The sequence below is a fragment of the Hermetia illucens genome, chromosome 6, assembly GCF_905115235.1.
Source record: "Hermetia illucens chromosome 6, iHerIll2.2.curated.20191125, whole genome shotgun sequence".
NCBI lineage: Eukaryota > Metazoa > Arthropoda > Insecta > Diptera > Stratiomyidae > Hermetia > Hermetia illucens.
This window is the reverse complement of record NC_051854.1, coordinates 66,556,106-66,577,741: the sequence shown is the minus strand read 5'-3', so window position 1 is coordinate 66,577,741 and position 21,636 is coordinate 66,556,106. Positions and strand designations below refer to the sequence as shown.

Genomic DNA, 21,636 nt, shown 5'->3' with positions numbered 1-21,636 from the left:
GTAATCGAATGATAGCCGTCTAAAAAGATCATACCCCTCCTGAGATTGACAATAGATGCCTCCTGTACATTTTGCTCTGTTAAAGCAGTGTAGCGTCTAGGACCTTGGACTGCAATTATACTGTGCCCAAGAGAGAAGTGGATTCTGACTTTCTCTTTCTATTTCTGCTCAATCTTAATCAAAACGTCACGTTGTTTTCGATCGGTCTTCAGCTCGTTTACTGGCACCAGCGTTTTAGGTACTATTACCCCTCTACCGGGTTTAAACCCCCTTTCTTGGTACGAGCGATCCAACTTTTTATTTTTTAATGCTCGTTGGATGCCTAGAACCTCAGCATCTCCTGTACGAGAGTATAGGGTCCAATAACTACGTTCAGGGCATCGTTCAATCTTTCATCCCCAAATCTCCGGCAATAGAGCATAACTTGCTCCGGGTCCTCGTCCGCCCTGAAGCAATGCAAGCACTTTCAGCATCCACCGTGTCCCATAGGCAACTGTGGAAGGTGGTAATTCAATTTTCTGTGCTTTCGCCCGACCCATCTCTCAATACATGAAATCAGTATATATATCCAGCGACCTTTTCCGGAATTATGTCATCGTTGCTGGCATCTATTATACAGTTCTTTCCTAGTGGCTTTTCGGAAGTCAGCAGTCACATGGGCTAGATTCGCCCTCCTTCTCTATCTTGAAGCTCAACTTGGCATCAATCATTACCCCAGGTGCCTACCCCAGGTGGGTAATGATCGATTTTGAAACGATCTCGCGATTACTAACCTGGGTTTGCCTGTATTATTTTGGTACTACTACTATAAGGACCGCCTCCGACTCTTTCTCTACCAGGACTAGCTTAATCGTTCGTAACTATGCTTCGATATCATAAATGGTTTCACTTCCACAAATTTGAGCATCTTCGGGATACTTCGCAACTACCACCATCGTCAGGTCGTCTACAAAACCAATCAATGCTACCTCCTTTGGCACGCGAATGCCAAGCATTCCGTCATACATTATGTTCCAGTTGGCCAAATCGAAGGCATTCCTGACATCCAGCACACCCATCGTGCAGCACTGACCAATGGGTGATGTCTGCCAAGTCTGATCCAAGAACATTGTTATTGGTTCGACCATAGAACGGGTTCGCCGAAAGCCAGAGTGTCGCTCCAATAGACTACCCGCTAGCTCGTCGAACAGAGCATCTCCGCCGTAGTGTCTAAAAAACTGATAGGACGATATGAATAGTAGGGTTCGGCAGGTGGCTTTTGCGACTTCGGTAGCAGAACCCGCTCCTGCCTCTTTCACTAGGCGGGAAACACTCCTTTCACCAGACACGATTCAAATGTCCCTATGGACCATGTCGGCTCTATTTTAGCAGTCAGCTTTAGGTCTTGTTCGGGATCTCGTTCAATACCAGAGTTTGTAATTTCAATCCGTCAACAGATCCTTTGTCTGAGTGAAATTATGCGGTGTTTCCAACGATTAATTAATTGAAAAAATAAAAACTTGTTGTTTCTTTTTCGTTGGTGTGGATATTTATTCTTGCAAATACCGATATTTCGGGAACCACTTGTTCCCTTCTTCAGTGCTAACAAGTTTCCTTTGTAGTCCCTCCTTGACGTCCTTAACCGCTGGTTGAGGTGCACTTTCTGGGAAATGAATTGCAATTATTTTAATTAAGAGTCACGAGCATCTGATTTGGGGCCATTTTTGCCCCCGAATTTTATTCATTACAGCCAAGAAGACTGTATTCAGGGGAGCAAATCCAGCAGCCAAAAAGCACGGAATGTCACCCATGTGTTTAATGTGTAATGTGTCGATGGCGCTTAGACGGTTTTCCTGTGTGTGTATCGCCATCCCCAATAACATCAGATCTTATCCGCAAATTTTTTCTCCCGTAACTACGGTCGCGGTCATACATACACAATGATGCCCATAAAATCTCCTGTATACAATCTTCTTTATTACAATTTTGTAGACAGCGCCTCACGGACCGCATTTGCTTGCTGCTCTTAGTGTCTCGTATGGCCTTCTTAAGGCTACTTTGCGGTATTCTTTCTCCATCTGCTGATGTTCTGGCTTCTCTCTAGTCCTTTAGCAAAATCCCCTCGTTCATAAACACAATGATCTCAACAGGGAGATTTCCTAGTTCCACTAGTAGTTTGGTTTCCTACTGTTGTGGAAAAACCGTCGTAGAATCGCATGCCTCAGTTATCCGTTGACATAGTGACTCACCTTCTCCAACGCTGTTTTCTTCGAGTCGTGACCTCCTTTTAAAGCTGCCAGGAATCTCACAGGTCACTATGGGTGTAGTGGTCACGCACCACCACTCATCAAGGAGGTACTGAGGTAACTTAGATCGGCGTTCCAGTCTAACTAACGCTGGCTACTACAGCGTCCACTTCCACGAAAGTTTCAAGAAAGACTTGGAGCCTGGTGTTCGCCACTCGTGTTCCCGTCCAAGGCCCCCACGTTGAAATCGCTGGCAATGAATGTAGGGCCGTTGTCTTTAGCGTCCAACACCAAGCTTTTTATTATCTCCTCACATTGCGCAAATTTTGCACTAGGAGAGACGTAACATCTGATTATATGGAAGGCATTCACTTTTTCCTTCTAAAAACGGCTCCCAGGAATGCTATTGTTTCTAGTATGGGTTGCCTTCCACATGCCCATATCGCCCGGTTTCCAGAGGCTTCCACCAACATTTTCAGATTACCGCCACGTCCACAGCCGACTCTCGAATAGTTTGTGAGAGCAGGTGCGGAGTTGCCTCTCTATAGTTGACCATTTGAATACCTGCCACAACCTGCAACGTTCCAGTCGTCTATTCCCGTTTTTCCTTTGCACAACATACGTGGGGGGATCTCCAGTGCATTCTTTGATTTGATTGTCCCTTTTTCCAAGCTTCCAAACCGAATTCGAGGCATCTGAAGCATCTCTTACTGCTTACTTCACATTATCCACATTATCCAACCTATTCTTATCTTATCCACGGTAATCAGTTTAACTACTGATTCCATCGGCAAGCTTATAATAGCACTCTGTGGACCCGATTTGTCGTCGTAACCCTCATTATCGCACTCTCTCCTATTCCGCTAAGTTTAAATTGTTCCCTTAGTCCAACGCAGATATCCTCCCGTTATGTAACCTCATCAAGGTCCTTGCATTGGATTACTATATCTTGCCTTCAGCCTTCCACTTCTGCCTCACATTTACGCTTAACCGGCCTAAAAACGGTTTCTTCGAAATGTCACTTTGATGAATTGAAATAGAAAGGAGCTGCCAGCTCATATTCATGTCTATATCGACTGCCACCGTGATCACCGCTCGCCATCGCTCTACCTGGTGACCATCTATCTATGACGTCCAGCTCGCGATGGGAACCGGCTTACTTCAGATTTCTCAGCCTGCTTCAGGACTTACTTGACTTGGACGCCACACAATTTTTTACAAAAGGGAACTGATGGTGAACTACTTAGAACCCAACTCTGAGCAAATGTTTCCCTGAGAAATATAGGACAGCACAATGCAGTGATATCCTTTTGAACTCTCTCTCTCTCAAAGCGTGTCTCTTTTCATAATTCATTTCTTTCATATTCATAATTTAAGGGACTTTTCATATTTTAGGAAACTATGGTCCTACATCGCCAATGCTACAACGAGGAAGATTTGCTGTGATACCGGAAGAACCGCAAGGTTCACCGGCTCAAGGAACCTCTGCGCAAGCAGAAACCGATCGTAATCGTTCACCGTCACCAGAATGGGATTTTGATATAGAGGTGAGTACAATTCTCGTTTATTTTCAACATTCAAGATACATATTTAAATATTCGTGCTGAGGAGGCAATTTCCTCCCTCCTTTATTGATTTTCATCAAGCACATTGCAGTGTTAATCAAAACGCCTGACTGAATTCCGTAATGAAAATGTAACTAGGTTAATTTGCAGTGACGACAGCCGGCAGGACGCATACACGTACCAGACTGCATTGCAGCCATTACCGAGGAGTCTACGTCTTAATCCAACAAGCACTCGTTGGGAAACATGTTTTCATACATAAGTTAGAAGAGTACTCGAGAAAATGTATAAAAAAGAAGCCAAGGAGTCATTTAGACTGCTCGGAATAATGTTGATTTGAATGACCAAAGGGTGAAAGGAGTTAGCAATTTACTATTTATCTTCCATGAAATTAGGCAAATGGTTATTAGTTCCGTTTCGAAAGAGTGAACTAGTGGGTGGGGGAGCTATTTACTTGCATTAAAATGTTTTTGGAAGCTTTTATGCATCAATTCCTCCAGATGATTTTTTAGTTTATATAGATGCTCAGTTCCCCGAACTTTCTTGTTCTTACAGGATATATAGGATATACATGTTTCAAATATCTTTTGAAAAAATTGTGGTTTCCAAAACTTATTTAGAATCGGACTATGGCACCATCTTTTTATCGACTTTAAGGCCGCCAATGATAGCATAGCCAGGGTGAAACTGTACACGGTCATGAGAGAATTTGGGATTCCGACGAAATTGATAGGACCGATTAGGCTGACCCTGACCAATGTGCGGAGAAACTGGAGAAAATGATTCACGATGCAGATGTCAATGCAAAAGGCACCATCCTCTTCAAGTCCACCCAACTACTGGCCTATTCTGACGATATTGACATTGTGGGAAGAACTACCCACGATGAAGGGGCTACCTCCATCCAGATCAAGCAGGCGGCGCGATATCTTGGGTTGCGCATTAATGAGGACGAAGGACATCAGCACCAAAAACCAAAGAACAAACAACATCGAATCGCACTGATCAAACAATAAAGATAGGAGACTACAACTTTGAGACTGTAAGGGCTATATCTATGGTAGAAAAAGAAGAGGAGATAGACCCCGCCTAAGATGTAGCGATGGCGTAGGTCAGGTCGCCAGACAGATTTGAGAGATATCGAATTTGTAGACCTCGGCGTAAAACCGGGCTGTCTGAAGTTCCTAACTAAGGCCTAGACCGATACCGGTTGTTGCATTGTTGATGATGATGATCGCCTACAGTTGATAGTTTCCCTGCTTACGCTGTGCTGATTTACGCTGCTATTTCAGTAGTGGGTGAGAGCACAGGGCATGTTCACCGATGCAAACTTGAATAGTTTTCTGTTTTCGCCATTTGTTTTTAACCAGCATCTTAGTTTTACATTCCGCGATGATGCGGTTCGATCTCGTAGAATTCAACATGTTACTGATGTCAAGAGTCACCAGCGCGAAGTTTTTTTCTTCCTCAAAGGCTTTCCTGACTAGATCATATGCTGCTATAGTATCATCAATGCCTAAATAAGCCAATCGGAAAACAAACTGTCATTTATTGGGAATAGCCGGTTATGAATTTATCAGATCGAGACTGATAAATGTACTCTGCGTAATGATGGCTTACCTGGCTTCAGGCTGTACTAGTTTGTGCGCCTGGTTAGTAATTTGAACAATACCGAGGGCTGCATTATCTCGGACTCCTTCCGTTATGTCCAGAATTTGGTCTTCATTTACAGATGAATGGATGCCTTCGGCACTTATTGCTACTGTTGAAAAGGTGAGGAAACAATTCCATAAATATCTCCCGCAGCAATCTATAGAATGTGATAGGCCTTTTTACTTTCATTGTCAACATCAATAACTTGTACGCACCGCGCCTTCGGTCGGAATGGTCTACCTGCAAGAATCGTCAATCATAGTGCGACCTATTTCTTCAACGTTAGTTTTAGCTGCAGACACTTTTTGATCACTTATTTCAAGCACATCGATGGCACAACCGCGATTCGAACACACGACATGATCGCGAAGGGCTGACGCCGATCTTGGTCCTTATCTAATTTACCTATCTAATCACAAAGTCACTCATCAATACATCATTCTGTGATTCTTACCGCCCTGCAGACGAGATAAGACGTAAATCTCAATATAAAATTCGCTTCTATGAAGCAGAATAGGAAAGCGACAAATAGCCAGTTCAGGTCTGAAAAGTTTTGTGGCTTCCTTGTGTAAAAGACAACCCTGGAGGACTCCGCTTTGGACCTCAAAATCCTCCGAGATTTTCCTTCGGTACAGCGCATGACATTTTCCGCCATCATATGTCGCTCTGATAATAGCTATTAGTTTTTCCGAAATGCCTGCGTAGAGCACTTCAGGTAAACTCCTTGCTCACGCTAACGAAAGTTTTCTCAAAATCGATTAAGAGTAGAAGTAATACAGATCCAAACTCCACGCCCTGTTCCAAAATTATTCGTAAGGTGTTGATGGGGTCAAAGCAGGAGGATCCGAGGCGAAACCCGCCTGCTCTCTGTTGATCAAGCTTTCGAAGTGTTCGTTGATGCGTTCCAAAATTATTTTAGCCATTATCTTTGCAACGGCAGGGAACACGTTGATACCCTTTCAACTATCACAACACGATAAAAACGAGTGCTTTTCTTTAGAATCTTAACGATCATCCCCTTCTTCCACTCTCTGGGAAAGGTCTCGGATTCCCAAAATTTCCATACGTAGCAGATCTGCAGTAAGTGCAGGTGCAGCGATAAATAACTCTGTACGTGGAGACCGTCAAGCCCAGTAGCTTTACTCCGCTTGAGTGCATTGCTGGCCGAAATGATTTCTCTACTACTTGGGGGAACAGTCCATACCCGCATGTAACGGTGACTAGCAATTTCACCCACAAGAGGAGGAACCTCACCAGATGTAATATGGTTAAGAACCATGGTAAAGTGTTCTTTTCGCCTCTTCAGTTGCTTACCATTGTTGATGAGAAGTCGACTGTTAACGTCCTTCAAACGACCATCGAGAGATTTGCGATCACATGCAAGCTCTTTCGTGATGCGCTTCTGAAATCATTGCGTTCTGCGGCATCTTCCACTTTCCTGACCAGCGCAATAGCAAATTTTCTCTTGTCACGGCGTACACTACTCTGAACTTCTCGAGATTTTCTCGGTATCGATATCGGTTCCACTCTTCCGCAATCAGCCAGATCTTATGAGGCTCCTTCGGGACGTGTCCAACGACCTGTGTAGCACCTCAGAAAAGAGCATTTTTGATGGACGCTGATCGATAATCTCAGGCGGATAACTCAGTATGTTTGCCTTCCGATCAGCAAGATAGCTCTCTCATTGTCGAGTGATAGTTGAATCATATGAGCGGTCGACGTTGAACTTGGATGGTCGCAGTTCCACAACCCTGCGAGAAGTGGTAGACGCAATACGTAAGCGAACGTAAGCGACCATCAGATGGCGATTCCTTTCGAGGCCTATGTCAGCGCCTATCTTGTTACACTCATCCAGGAGATAACTCCCAAATCTGCTGCTGATCGCGAAGTGGTTAATCTGATTAGACGTACGGTGTCAGTGAGTTGAAACCCAACTGACTTTATGGCAGGCTCGATGTTCGAACACTGTGCCACCAATGACGAGGCGGTGGAAGTTGCAGAAATCGACCAATCTCCCATCATTATCGTTACGATCGCGATGATCGTGCTTCCCATCACATGTTCGACCAAAGTGTTATCAGAGCCCACTTTAGCATTCGGATCATCCATCACGATCACAATGTCACCTTTATGAAGCCTCCTCTAAACTGCTCGTAGAAAGCCTCTTTCTCTATTATATCGGACGTCCCCGTTGGTGCATAGCATTGAACAATTATGATGCTCCTCAACCTGAACCGAAATTTGACAATTAGAAATCTGTTAAAAACGCGCCTTGTGGTAGCCATCAGAAGTAACCCGTGACCAGATTCGCGTCTGCTACCACTTGGCTTTCCAGAGTACAAAAGCATGTTCCAGCAAAAGGGAGAGGAATACTCTCTAGAATCCCATCTTACTTCGCTTATGCTCAGAATGTCCAACTTATATCGTTGAAATTCCTGTTCAAATTCGAGAAAGCGAGTATTCTGAAGACCCTCGCTGTCTTTGTCGAGGAGCGTGCGCACACTTCAATCGAATCTTATATTGCCCGCAGAAAAATGAGAATGCACGGAATTAAAAGGAGCCTGCGGAACCAAGCTAGGGATTAGGGGATCACATCGCGAAGTACAATACTCGAGGATACTTCCAATTAGGGAGTTGAATAGCGTTAGGGGAGGATTCAATGGAGTTGAACTCCAGAAGCACGACGGGTAACATCAAGGCAACGTCAGAACTTATCATCGAAGGTTCCGGTGAGGTTTTGTATGGAGCCTATTTATTGTATTTGGCCTTTGTCCCGTTTGGTAGTGGGGTTGGGTCGTCCAGATCGAATTCACCACTTTTCTCATAGGTTTGTTCCAGCTGAAGTCGGAGCATTCTCAAAGTATCATCTGGCGTATCAAGCTTTCGCTGTTTCGGTCGGCTTTCGCCTATCGACTCAAAAATCTGTGAAGTGGGCTCTGCTTTTTCACCAACGTTACCATTAATATCACTAGCAATATACTATATAGTCATCGTCAGGCACGCAGAGCTTTATGTCGAGTAGTTGGCCAAAGGCGTTATTCTCGGCCTGCCTGTGGCTCGTATGTTGTGAAAAAATGAATCATGTTGTGAACAGACATTATGGCGAGCTTCGCTAAGCAGTCATCAAATTGTTCGACTTGTTTAATAGCGTCACAGAAACTCTCAGAGATGACAATGCCAGCATCACGTTGCGTGGATGGTCTGCCGAATTAGAGGAGTTTATATCCATTTTGGTCGAGTTCACGTTCCATCTTGCAACTCTCGTCACCACTTCGCCGATACCCTAGAATTGCCGAAGTGTGATAGTCTAAAGTCCGAGGGCAAAAACGTGGATTGGTACCCACGATTAAGCATAAAACTTTGGAAACGCCTGTTGAACCAACACCAGCAACTCTACTATCAAACCCTATCTCGATCCCATGTGGTATCATTAATACGGACAAAAATATATTTGACCCCAGTCACAAAAAAATTGGCTCGACGATGAATGTAAGCTAGCAACAGAGAGGAAGAACACTGCATATCGGGTAATTCTGCACTATTAAAGAATGCGGGCACGCGCTGAGGCCGCCTATCACGAACTTCGTCGAGCGGAAAAGCATCTTCACAGACAAACAAGGGAAATCTAGGACAACCAACAGGTCGATGAATTTGAAAAGTACAAGGAAGATAAAACGCCTGCTAATTGGCAAATTTATAAGAATGCCAACCGGGAAGCAAAGAAAACGGTCGCTGTCACCCGGGCGAGCCATTACAAAAATCTTTACGATAAACTGGATACTCGGGATGGCGAGAGAGATCTGTATCGACTTGCGTTAATGACAAGAACGGTACTTTGCTTACCAACCGTCGAGCCGCAACGGGTAGGTGGCGAGAATACTTCGAGAAAATTTCAATTGAAGAATTTGCTCATCCTCCACTTCCACAATCATTGTCGACATTTGGACCAGTTCCACCTGTCAGCGCAACTCCCACGTACTCGAGGAGGGCGATCAGACCCGAGTCTGCAAGGGACTCATCTGAAGTGGCTCTGCCACGAAGCCTCACCGGAGGTTATCTGGTACCATGGGAACCGGGATAGCCCTCTGAGAGCATATGCTCCGGGAGAATTCCTGGAGGATGTGTTCTCGGCCCGGTTATTTGCAGTTGGCCCCCTAGTGGGAGTTTCATGGTGGTTGTGGTTATGCCTACATCGCGGGCAGAGCTCCTCGGCGCTCGAGCGTGGAGTTGGGCTGTACAACTCGGGTGCCGTACTCCTTAATTGCGGCAGAGGTGTTAGATAGGCCTCGCATCCACTGGTGTGAATGCTGAGCCTGCACTCAATATAAACCAGGACCGCTGTGCTTGCATAGCGGGGCTCTGATTATGGTCACAAAATCAATCCGTGCCCGAAGAGGACCGTGGGATTATGCCTTCACGGCAGGTACTCACGTTAAACCCCCAGGACTTTCATGTCAGCGCAACTGAAGTCGACGAGGCAATAAAACGAATGAAATCGGGGGAAAGCCACAGGACTTGGCGACATCACATCTGAGCTCTAGAAAGCGAAGAGCTGGGATCCAACCCTGTGGCTCAGTGAATTCTTTAACCGGGTAATTCAGGAAGGAAGAACACCATCTGACTGGCAAGAAAGTACCACTGTCCCAATATGGAAAAAGAAAGGTAGTCCAGCAGAAAAACTGCGGAACTACTGACGCTATACACGCTGCGCGCTTACCCATGGAGAAGCATCGCCCTCTTTACATTGCATTTCTGGATGTAGAGAAAGCGTTTGACCATGTGCCACACGAACTCATCTGGTATGCTTTACAACAACACTTCGTGCCAGAAGAACTCGTGCACTGGGTTCAATTGCTCTACCACGATCCGAAAAGTAAAGTTCGAAGTATGGCGGGTGTATCAAAACCGCTTCGTGTCTCTGTTGGTGTTCATCAAGGAAGCGCCCTCTCACCACTCCTTTTTGTTCTTGTTATGGACACCGTCACACGGGATATCCAACGTCCAGCGCCTTACACACTTCTTTATGCAGATGATGCTTTCCTAGCATCTAATAGCAAAAGTGATCTCGAGCAACTTGTCCAAAAATGAAATGATCGCCTCATGCAACACGGCATCAGATTGAATCTAAACAAAACTGAATTTTTGACGACCGATCCCAATGAAACAGGTACAATCACTGTCAGCGGCAATGATCTGCCCAGAACTGAGCGATTTAAATACCTCGGGACAACGCTATCAGTCAATGGAGAACTGCGTTATGAAATGGCTTCACGCATTAATGAACGTCTCAAATCGAAAATTTACGGCAATGTTGTTCGTCCTGTCGCTCTCTATGATTCTGAGTGTTGGCCAACTATAAAAGACAATGAACGGCGTCTTGCGGTAATGGAAACGAAGATATTACATTGGACTAGGGGCGTGACACGTTTTGATCACATCCGAAATGAGGATATCCGCGATCGTTATGGGGTTGCACCGATCGTGGAAAAGTTGCGAGAGAGGCGTCTACGATGGTATAATCACGCAATTCGTGCTAACGATAATTCACTTGCCAAGATTGGTCTGAACATCGAAGTCGATGGTAAACGACCAAAAGGCAAGCCTAAACAACGGTGGCTTGATACGCTGGATGGGGATTTAAAAGCCTCAAGATTGCACCCAGATCAGGCATTCGATAGAGCCAAATGGCGATCACGACGAGCCGACCCCGCTTGCGAACGGCACAAAGGCTGAAAAAAAAAGGAACAATCGCACCAGGCGCGCACGATTTGCCAACAAATCAAAAGGATAAAGCCTTATACACCTCGATGCTGCTCAGCGGCTAGAAAATCGAGTCAATTTTGGCCCCCTACATGAGAGATTGAAAATTCGGTAACCTCTGAGCGGTACCGCGACCGTTTGGTTGTAGATAAAATCCAGCTCAACAGGTTGCGGTGGGCGGGTCACTTAATCCGTATGGATGAAGATGATCCCGCCTGACGTTTACGGCGGAAGGACTTTTCACAGAACAAATTGAAGTCTTAAAATTTGAAGAGGAGCAATAGTGGCTTCCTACATATAGCACAGCGTACTTGAACAGATAAGAAAGAGAAGTTAGTGAAGATTGTCATATACTTAACACCAAAAGGTTTACATACAACTTTGTTGTGCCTATATTTCGGAAAAGGGAACACGAAGTTGTTTGAAAATAATATCATATCATAGCATTATTCTGTTCCAAGAACTGTGGTACCCTTGCACTCTAAATGCACCGGTTGCTGTTGGCTTCCCATTCCCCCAGTGAAGGTGAGAGTAATCTCATTCCACAGTGAAAGCTTCCTTCACCTTCTCCACTTCAGTCAAGGTGATAGGATCTCATTCACTTCCGTTCTAATTTTACGTTTTAGAAGCTTCCAATTTCACGCGAATAAGTGATTTCGTACATAACATGCACCACTCAAAAACCGTCATAAATCCCCCGAAGGATGTGCGTTAATTAAGAAGCAAAGTTGAGAGTTAAAGGAAGCGTATGGTGTTGGTTTTAGCTTTCATGGACTTTATAAGGCAAATACGATAATGAAGTGCGCTCGACTTTCCCTTAATTATTCAAGTTAGTGATAATTAATGCTTCATTAGCTTAGTGGCTTCCGTGTCAAATCTTTAATTCACATTACCACACGTTAAACTTCTCGGGTACGGGTCTTATTCAATGGAAAACTGTCTGTAACTTTTCATATTATTCCAGAGACTCAATACAAAGCAAGATAAGGACCCCCCGCGAGCCAGCGTTCATTTCTTTCTGCATCTGAATAGGAAACGTCTGCAATCACCAACAATCACCAGCCTAGAGAAAACTGACTCGCCGTTTCCTTGTTGGTCTCACGTCAATGCCTTTTACACACAGCACACAGCATATGTTGGAATGAACCAAACGCTGTTGAAAGCAGCGTGCTATCTGCGGTGATATCTGATTTTTTTGGGAAGGAAGGAGAATTACATTTACGCACAAAGTACCGAACTCCTGTGCTAGACAGACTACTGGCTAAAATACGCCCTGTTGCGTCTGGACAATAATCCGGAACCGTTTGATACATTACCTCAAGCCAGGCCTCTTCAGTGTAGGAGCACACACTCCGTGATTCAGGAAGCCTCAACTTTCCTGCCGTCCCTCCTATTCCTTTCCCTCGCATTCTCCTTAAGAATGCCTTGAGTGTAACGTGCCACCCTGGTTGACATGTTCTCCACCTGCAGCATGGTCTCAATTGTGGTACTGATTCGCTTCCGCCAACAGATAACGATGTTCCCGGTTTCTGTACACAAAAATGTGTGGCAGACATTATCCACCACATCCTTGCAATAAATGCAGTCGAGCCACCTTGATTTTCCAATTGTGTACAGGTAAGGCTGAAAATACCCGTGCCAGCTGAGCAGTTGGGTTAAGTATCAGATGAGATAAGGCATAAAGGTCTGCGTTCTGCATCTTGGAGAGTGATCGAAATAACTGCTGCTATCATCATTTCTACTGCCTCCGAGACGGGACAATGGGCAGACATAGCTCGCAAAGCTCCTCGACATTGTACTTGCGCCAGGTGCTTGTGGGTACATCTCCTTACTAAAGGTGCCAGCGCAAACTTGGGACCCATAATGTAGGACGGATTAAATTGCACTTATCTGCAAATGACGCCTACTGGATAAGGGACCTCCAACTTTGGCCATCAGCATTCAAATCGCAAATCGAGTTGCAGCCATGTCTGCGTTGTAGCGAATCTGCCCAAAGAAGCTAATCTTCCTGACTATATATATTGCCGAAGTACTTCACCGCCATCTTCGACAAGACCTTGATTTCAATAGCCTGAATAGGAAGAATTGTGGGAACCCTCTCTTTGATCAGGACGACTACTTCGGTCTTCTTGCTTGGTCATCTATATGCTGACGCCGCGTCATCACTGCCCGTGTGCACTGAGCTTGTTCGACCGTTCGTGCGCCGACTAGTCCACCACATCATCCGCGTATTCTATCGTATTAGGCGTTCCAAAGGTCCAGACCGAGGATAGATCCCTGAGGCGCCCCGATGTGACGCTCATTCTACGTTGTTCTTTCTGTGTCTCAAAGATCAGGGCGCATTGCTTTAAATTTTCCGTCAATATAGGTAAAAAGTAGCCTGCGATTTTCCAGTCACACCACCTCGCAGGCGTTTCTTACATCGAGTGTCGACAGTGGCAACTGTGTGCGCCAGCCAGCCTCATCGCTCGCGTCACTACCTCAATCCCATTAGCACGTAGTCAACCTTAGCTTGGTTAGTTTCTCAAGCAGTTTCCTTCCGTTTTCAAACTATTGACGCTGAAGGTGTTTCGGGGTTAACTTGGCCTTTGTCCATTTGCATGGGCAGGACATTCCAGCGGGAGGGAAAAATACCGGCCTAACTTGAATAGAAAAAGTACTTCGGTGGGAATACCACCCTGTCCCGGTGCTTTTGTGCCCTTTATGGACAAGGCGGCCTCTTCCAGTTCCTTTACATTCACTCATTTCGCAGTACATTCACTCTTCATCAACCTCCTCTCCCCCTACCAAATGGGTGAGACTCCTTGACACATGATGGAGGAACTTGCAAGAGTACTTGGGGAAAAATTGCATTGATATTTGCGCTCTACAAGAAGCGAGTAATTTGATGACCGGCTGATGAAGCTCACTATTATATCCGTTGATCATACGATTCATTTGTTCACTACATGCGCACCACAGACAGGTCGACCTGATACCGAGAAAGATACCTTCTGGCAACTTCTCGATGCAGAGACCTCTGAAATCCCTGCTGATGAATATATCTTTATTGCCGGCGACCTTAATGGTCACATGGATGAGGCAAGAGGTACCATGAGGGAAAGAGTTAAGTGGACGCAATGAGGGTGGCGAGCGTATAGTCGATTCTGCGGACATGGTTCATCAAGCAATTGTCTCATCTTCCTACATTTTATAGTGGGAATAGTAAAACGCAAATCGACTATATACCAATAAGACGCCGATAGTTTATCACCGTCTCTGACTGCAAATTCGCTCCCTATGAGATCATCGCACCTCAATCAGTAAGGAACGCAGTGATCTGTCACGCATTAAATGGTGTGATTTCGTGAAAGAAAAAGAGGAAATGATCTCACTTACACGATTAACAGCAATTATAAATGTAGAAGAATCATGGTAGAAACAGGATCTATAAAGTAGCCTATGTTACCTTCGGGGTCACCAAGCCCGGTAAGTGAAGTGAAAAAATAATCCGTTGACAAGCCCCGTGTGTTCGGATAGCTGAGTGGTTAGAGCGCAAGGCTGTCGTACGGAAGGTCGTGGTTCAAATCTCACTGGTGGCAGTGGAATTTGTATCGTGATTTGACGTCGGATACCAGTCGACTCAGCTGTGAATGAGTACCTGAGTCAAATCAGGGTAATAATCTCGGGCGAGCGCAATGCTGACCACATTGCCTCCTAGTGTACCGTTGCGGTCTTGAATGAAGTGCTCTAACACACTTCAAGGCCCTGATCCAACATGGATTGTTGCGCCAACGATTATTATTATTAAGCCCCGACGGATAGATGGCGGGAATATTTCGAGTAGGTTTTTGTTTGTTTGGAAATCGAGGGAGGCCATCGACTTGTCAGCGGGCCGGACTTGTTGGAAAGCAACATACTTCCACCGTTGTGATACACGAGCACCACATTCTTGGACAAGCGCCCAAGTTGTAAAAAGCATAGGACTAACGATAACATCCATGGCACTGGCAACTCATCACACGAATGATCTAAATATTTCGATCCATGTATCAACTAACATCTTAAATCGAAGAAAATCTACCGCAGTGTCGTCCGCCCTGCCGCCCTCTATGATTCTGAATGGAACATCATCATCAACGGCGCAACAACCGGTATCCGGTCTAGGCCTGCCTTAATAAGGAACCCCAGACACCCCGGTTTTACGTCGAGGTCCACCAATTCGATATTCTTAAAAGCTGTCTGGCGTCCTGACTTACACCATCGCTCCATCTCAAGCAGCGTCTGCCTCGTCTTCTTTTTCTACCATGGATATTGCCTTTATACACTTTCCGGGCTAAATCATCCTCATCCATACGGATTAAGTGACCCGTCCACCTTAACCTATTGAGCCGGTTTTTATCTACAACCTGGCGGTCATGGTATCGCTCATAGATTTCGTCGTTATGTAGGCTAGGGGGCCAAAGATTCTTCACAGGATTCTTCTCTCGAACGGGGCCAAGAGTTCGCAGTTTTTTATTTTTTTTGCTAAGAACCCAAGTTTTCGAGGAATATATAAGGACTGGCAAGATCATAGTCTTGTACAGTAAGATCTTTGACCCTTTGAGACGTTTCGAGCGGAACAGTTTTTGTAAGCTGAAATAGGTTCTGTTGGCTGCCAACAACCGGGCGCGGATTTCATAGCTTTTATCGGTTGTAATTTTCGACCCTAGATAGGAGAAATTATCTACGGTCTCAAAGTTGTAGTCTCCTATCTTTATTCTTCCCGTTTGACCAGTGCGGTTTGATGTTGTTGGTTGGTTGGTTTTTGGTGCTGACGTTGCCACCATATACTTGGTCTTGCCTTCATTGATGTCTAGCCCAAGATTTGGCACCGCCTGCACCATCTGGATGACGTTTGTACGTCTCGGGTCGTTCTTCCCAAGATGTCGATATCGTCAACATTCGCCAGTAGGAGGTTGACGGCATAACCGCCAAAATACCCAAGGGCGAAGTGCCACTCTGATGTTGTTGAGCGACTCTTAACAGTGTTAGGTACTGTCTTCTTGTCCCTGGAGTCTATTAAAATTGTTAAAAATCTCCCCAAATTCCCACGAGTACTGGGGAGGCAGTTAACCCTGGCAGTCAACCCGGCAACAGAGCCCCAATGTTGCAATGGCATATGGTTAACTCCAAACTTAGGGAAGGTATTTGGAGGGGAACCGCTGAAATACAGTGTAACGCCACTGCAATTCATCCGATGGGTGCGTCGATTCCTTCACCCCGGATTACGGATTTGGTAGGGGGTTTACTCCCCCTGAAATGGGAGACGAACACAAATGGAAACGTTGTGCTTGTTCGAGGCTACTTATTTACAAGATTAACTTGCAATATTCATAGCTGACCCAGCAAGCCGGATATTAGAAAGACACATCCATTCCAGCTCTGCCATGTGAACGTCAAAGCTGGCTCGAATATTCTCCTCGGTAACGCGAGGTATTAGATCCACCTCGAATTGGGCCTCTGTTTGATACCTACTCGCCGTATGGTGAGAAAAGAGCGTGGTTACAGTTTTTTGTAGAAGCCGTTTAGAGGTCACCTTCAACTTCAACTTCAACTTCTTCATAACCAACCAGTAGGCCATGTGCCAGGGGTTTATGTTAGCATCCACACACAGTCGCCTAAAGCAATCTCTTTTGCTCCTACAAATGGCCTCCTTTATTCTGCCGCGCAACGTCCTATAATCCCGTTCGCGCTCCTCGTGATCGGGTCTTCCCCTGTATCGCTGGAACTGCCTTCTTGCTTGATGGCATGCCGATCTTAGCTGACACACCAGGTAGTTCCACTTGCCAATGCGATGCTCACGTACGTGAGGTCGACGATCGAGCCCAGGCCTCTCCCTCTGAACGTAAATCAGTTCTCAACATTGGCAATATCCAACTCGGCAAATGCCTCGAGCAGGATGCGTCCTCTCTCGTTTGTCCTTCGACTACCCCACTCAAAGCCTCTCTCTCTCTCCCCCCCCCCTGCACACCTGTAGTTGTTCCGTCGATGATGGTGGCTATAAAAGGCAAATGTGATTTAAAGTACCTAATCCCTCAGATCTCAGTTGTTATACAGCCCTCTTGACTTCTCCCAAGATGGCCAACGAGTGTGTCACCCGAAATGCTCTTGGCGAAGAACAGTAAAGGATGAGTGCGAGCGCCTCGGGAAGCCAAAGGGGTCGCGCTGAAGGGCATTTGAAGTAACCGCGAACGATGATGTGGTTGACGAGCTATATCCCACCAAGGGGTAAATGGCAACCATATCCCCATAGCTAATTTTTATCCACTTTGTTGTTTCATTAGCTTCTGCCTGCATGTGCATGGTCATAACGCATCCGCCGAACATCCTCTTATTCGAACGAAGTAAAACGCCTGATGAATTTTTGGGAGATCCACACAGGCGAATTCAAGACATATAAATCCTGGTAATGTGAAGTTACTTCCGAGAAATCTTAAAATAATTCATCGTTGGTAAAATTAAGTCCAGGAATGCTTTTTTCCGTTTTCCTGTCAATATTGTTTACGTCACTGCCTACAGTTTCATCCAGACGAGGGTGTTTCTTCTTTTTCCGAAAAAGTTACGATAGATCGTTAATCAAAACTTCCCTTACTCCTGGATGAGGTTTTAATATCAACAAAAAATGCATGATTTGAAAGCCAATATATGACTTGTGGTTTCATCGAGGAAGAGGCAAATTGTCAGACGCTGCTTCACTTCTGCCGAAATCTGCTGGCTCCCAACCCGGCCAAATTCTATTTTTAAACAACTTTGAGGAACAAGATCGTCCTTATCCTTCGCATCGTCTGGTGGCCAATTCTGAACTTTGGTAACAGCAGGAAGCTGCTAACGCACATTCAGAGATTTGGTTGCCTAAGTATTACTGGAGTAATGTGTACTACGCCGACTGCGGCACGTGAAGCTATCCTAAATTTACCCCCATTCACTTGGAGGTGAAACGGAAAGCGGCCAACGATGCATATAGGCTCGATACCATTTGGGTGTGGAAAGGCGGCCAATCACACGGTCATGCGTCTATCTGGAAATTCCTTGAAAAACATCCGGTAGCCCTGATGCCGACCGATCATATGGTCTCCAGATTCGTCTTTGAAAAGACATACACTGTCGTAATCACCAAAAGAGAAGAATGGTCGACAAGTGGCCATGAGTCTTTTCAGATTACAGACCTAATAATCTTCCCCGACGGGTAAGTCAAGGAGGATGGATCGGGCACGGGGGTGTTCTCGGAGAATCCGATTATAGAACTGGCCCGACCCCTCGGAAATATGACGACCATATTCCAGTCGGAGATATATATGCCTTTTCATTGGCAGCAGAGGAATGTCTGCGACAAAAGTGGAGGGGTCGCACCATTCGAATCTGTTCCGACAGTCGGGCGGCATTATCAGCAACGAAATATCAAGCCAGTTGGTGTGGAGTTGTCATCAGGTGCTGCTGAAACTTGGCCGACTGAACGAAACATTCCTGATGTGGGTGCCGGGGCACTCTAACATCGCTGGCTCGCCGAGGGTCTGGATTCACAATAGTGGGGCCAGAACCAGCTCTTGGAATTCGCCCATCTACTGTCAAGTCTACTCTGAAGGGTGAAATTGCAAGGATTCACGCAACCGAATGGAGAAATTTGCACTCTTGCCGGTAAGCGAAAATCCTTGTGGAAAAGCCTAGGGCCACCAGAGCGGCATTTTTGTTGTCCCTTTCAACTACCATATGGAAAAGATTGGGGTAATGGTTTCGACTATGTGCAGCCAATGTGAGGAGGAGGAGGAGGCGGCCCTGCACTCTTTATGCAGCTGCCTGGCATCCTCAGATCTCAGACGAAGACACCTTGCTAACGTTTTCTTCAATGAAGAATCTGCACACTCTCTGCCTCTGGAGAATGTTCTCAGATTTGCTAAAGCTTACGAACACCGTAGGCGAGAAGCCATTGAATAAGCAATTTACGGGGATAGTACAATGGGCCTAACAAAGGCCTAAGTGCTCGCAGCTGCGGCTCCCCCAATAAACTAAACTATCTTTCGATATGTCGAAACAAAGCTAGAAATGGAAGAACTGTATTTATCACTTTCATCCTATATTATTCTATTAAAATTCATAGTCTAAGGGTGGCAACATAGAAACAGTAATCGTGCTGCTTTTCATTCTCCACCAAATATTTTTCAAATGGAGTAAGAAAAGATTTTTATTAAATGAAGAAGAATTGTCGTTCGACAATTTTGAATTTTATTATTTTATTAACTGCCTGGACACGGTTGGTACTTCTGAATCCATTTCCGCTAGTCACCGCTACAAGCAGCTGCTCGCGGCGAGTGTACGTACCAATTGATAACTCGACTGTGCCTTCCAGTCCAGCTGTCAGTTCCAATTGTCTTCGCTTCCAAAATTTCCACGCATTTCCAGTCTCCCCTTGGCCAGCCGTCAGTTTGCCAGTCAGTTGTCCGGTTGTCGTGGTTGTTTTCGTTTGTTGTGCGTTTTGTGCATTTCCGTGTTCGCTTGTAGGTCGTCGGATCTGACAGTTGGTAGCGAATTTCAAGACAGGATCTTCCCGAGAGGAATCGCCCGTTTGCGTCGTCGACGAGCTGCCATTTCCCATTGGAGTTTTCCACTTTTGTTTTCATTCGCGATTTCGTTGTCGGGGCAGCTGGGCCGATCGCCGTTGAAGGCGGTTTCGCGGACGAACTGAGAGATTGTAGCAAGCGTCCGGCTTCATTCTTCCATTGTTTGCGCGAACCAACCCGACCCGCATTGTGGTTTTATCTATTCAGTCCAACGGAAAACTCCACGGCTTCCTTGGCCTTGTACGCATTCGCAGTGCCGCCCGCTCGCATCTTGTGAATTGTGCGCGGTCGCGAACAGGGTTTTTTACTCGATTCCGCTCCTGTGGCGTGCGTAAAGTCTCTACGCTTCTAGTGAGCAAACAGCTGAGCTGTGAGTGCCCTAATTGGATCATCGGAACCTGGCGTGGAAATTCTCGCATGCATTGTGCGGAAAACACGATTACTCGCCCGCTTTGTTCGCTCGCCTTGTAACGACCTGATTGCGCGCTCCTCGCATGCCCCAGCCCCAAGGTTCAGTGTCCGCGCCGTTGAATTGAATATCGAAATAGAATCCCGGAAATCTGGCTGCCCGCCTTCCACTCCGCACCAGAAGACCAGCCGGAAAATTGGGTTCGCTCCGCAATCAGCGAAGACGAGGAGACAACGACCGCTAGCGCTGCGCTTTATCCACAGCGCCTGCTTGGATACTTCAACGGTTTTCTGGGTGTAATCATCTTGGAGCCGGGCTTGAGTCCGCGGCAATTGTATCTGAAAATTTTCCACTGGATCGCTACCGTGGAAAGTGTTGTGCGGCGCCCAGCTGACGGATCGCCTGAACCGACCAGTGGAGTTTCGACAATAAACCGCCAGCTTGTCGGTGCAGCTGGTACTGTGTTTACAGTTGAATTTGTGTTTCCGCGAACCCCGTCCCTTGTTCCGGGAAGTGCGTACATTTCACAAAGAGTTTTCCCCGAAATATCGACGGCCTCCAGTGTTTTGAAATTGAATCGAATAAATTAGGCGCCAGATCGAATTGGATTCGTGTGTGCCGTCGCGGCAAAATTGTGGATCGGCGGTCCCAAATCCAGTCTCAAACGGAACGTGAGTGGTTTTGGAATGAATCAAGTCAATTTGGAAGTGCGAATCAGTGAGGCAGAGTAAAATTGTGACTCGCAGTGAGTCAGATTCCGAAGGTCACTCCAGTGTTTTTGATAGATCCTGTGCCTTTTTGAGTGTCAAGTTCCATAGATAGTGTCTGTGATATCGAACTTCCAACTCCCTGTTCAAGGATCCCCAGACCCATCTTCGTAGATTCGTCTCAGACCTCCACTGTAAGGACGTCGGGAAGGTCATCATACTTCTCAATCTCCACAATTACTTCACCCCCCGTTGTATCTTTCAGGAAGAACACCAAACCCTGGAGTAAAGATTCAGTGTTCCAATTCAGCTGCAATCTGGGATATCACGTTAGGTAAGCAAGCTGATCTGCATCTTAAAATATTTATCTAAGTAGCTCCCGACTGGGTTGCAAATCTAAACAATGATTCGCACGATTGCGAAACGTGACGGTAGCCCCGCAACGGGTAATGGATTGACTTTTTCGGGCCGCTTTGTTGTAGTTTTCGGGGAGTATCCATCGCCTTGGTTACATCATTTCCTCCTCTGATTATTGCTGGTTGTCGGTAATTCGCTTTGTGTTCAATTTTTTCTCCTAGGTCCGGATCAGAATGTTTAAACTTTGAACGGAAGTCGAATTTGCGATAAAGTTCTATATATGGGCAAGACGAGAAATGGTTTTATTTGTTGTTGTTTGGCACATGCGAATGCCTTTCAGACGCCTTTTGACTGGCTGAAATAGCGAAACATTCCTGCAGTAAA

General features: G+C 45.8%; 1 protein-coding gene across 3 annotated transcripts in view; it reads left to right on the top strand.

Moving 5' to 3' along the window:
- Positions 1 to 21,636, top strand: part of LOC119660607 — a 586,737-nt gene that overhangs the window by 66,735 nt on the left and 498,366 nt on the right. Inside the window, exons 1-2 of one of the 3 annotated variants that reach the window (XM_038069296.1) lie at positions 19,529 to 21,089; positions 21,161 to 21,229. Coding sequence is in view for 1 of the 3 variants with exons in the window: in XM_038069301.1 (XP_037925229.1) it covers positions 3,644 to 3,772 (129 nt within the window). In the remaining 2 variants the exon portion in view is untranslated. Of the gene's footprint in view, positions 1 to 3,620; positions 3,773 to 19,527; positions 21,230 to 21,636 lie in introns of those variants that run through there. The other 2 variants (XM_038069301.1, XM_038069297.1) reach the window with 2 other exon arrangements.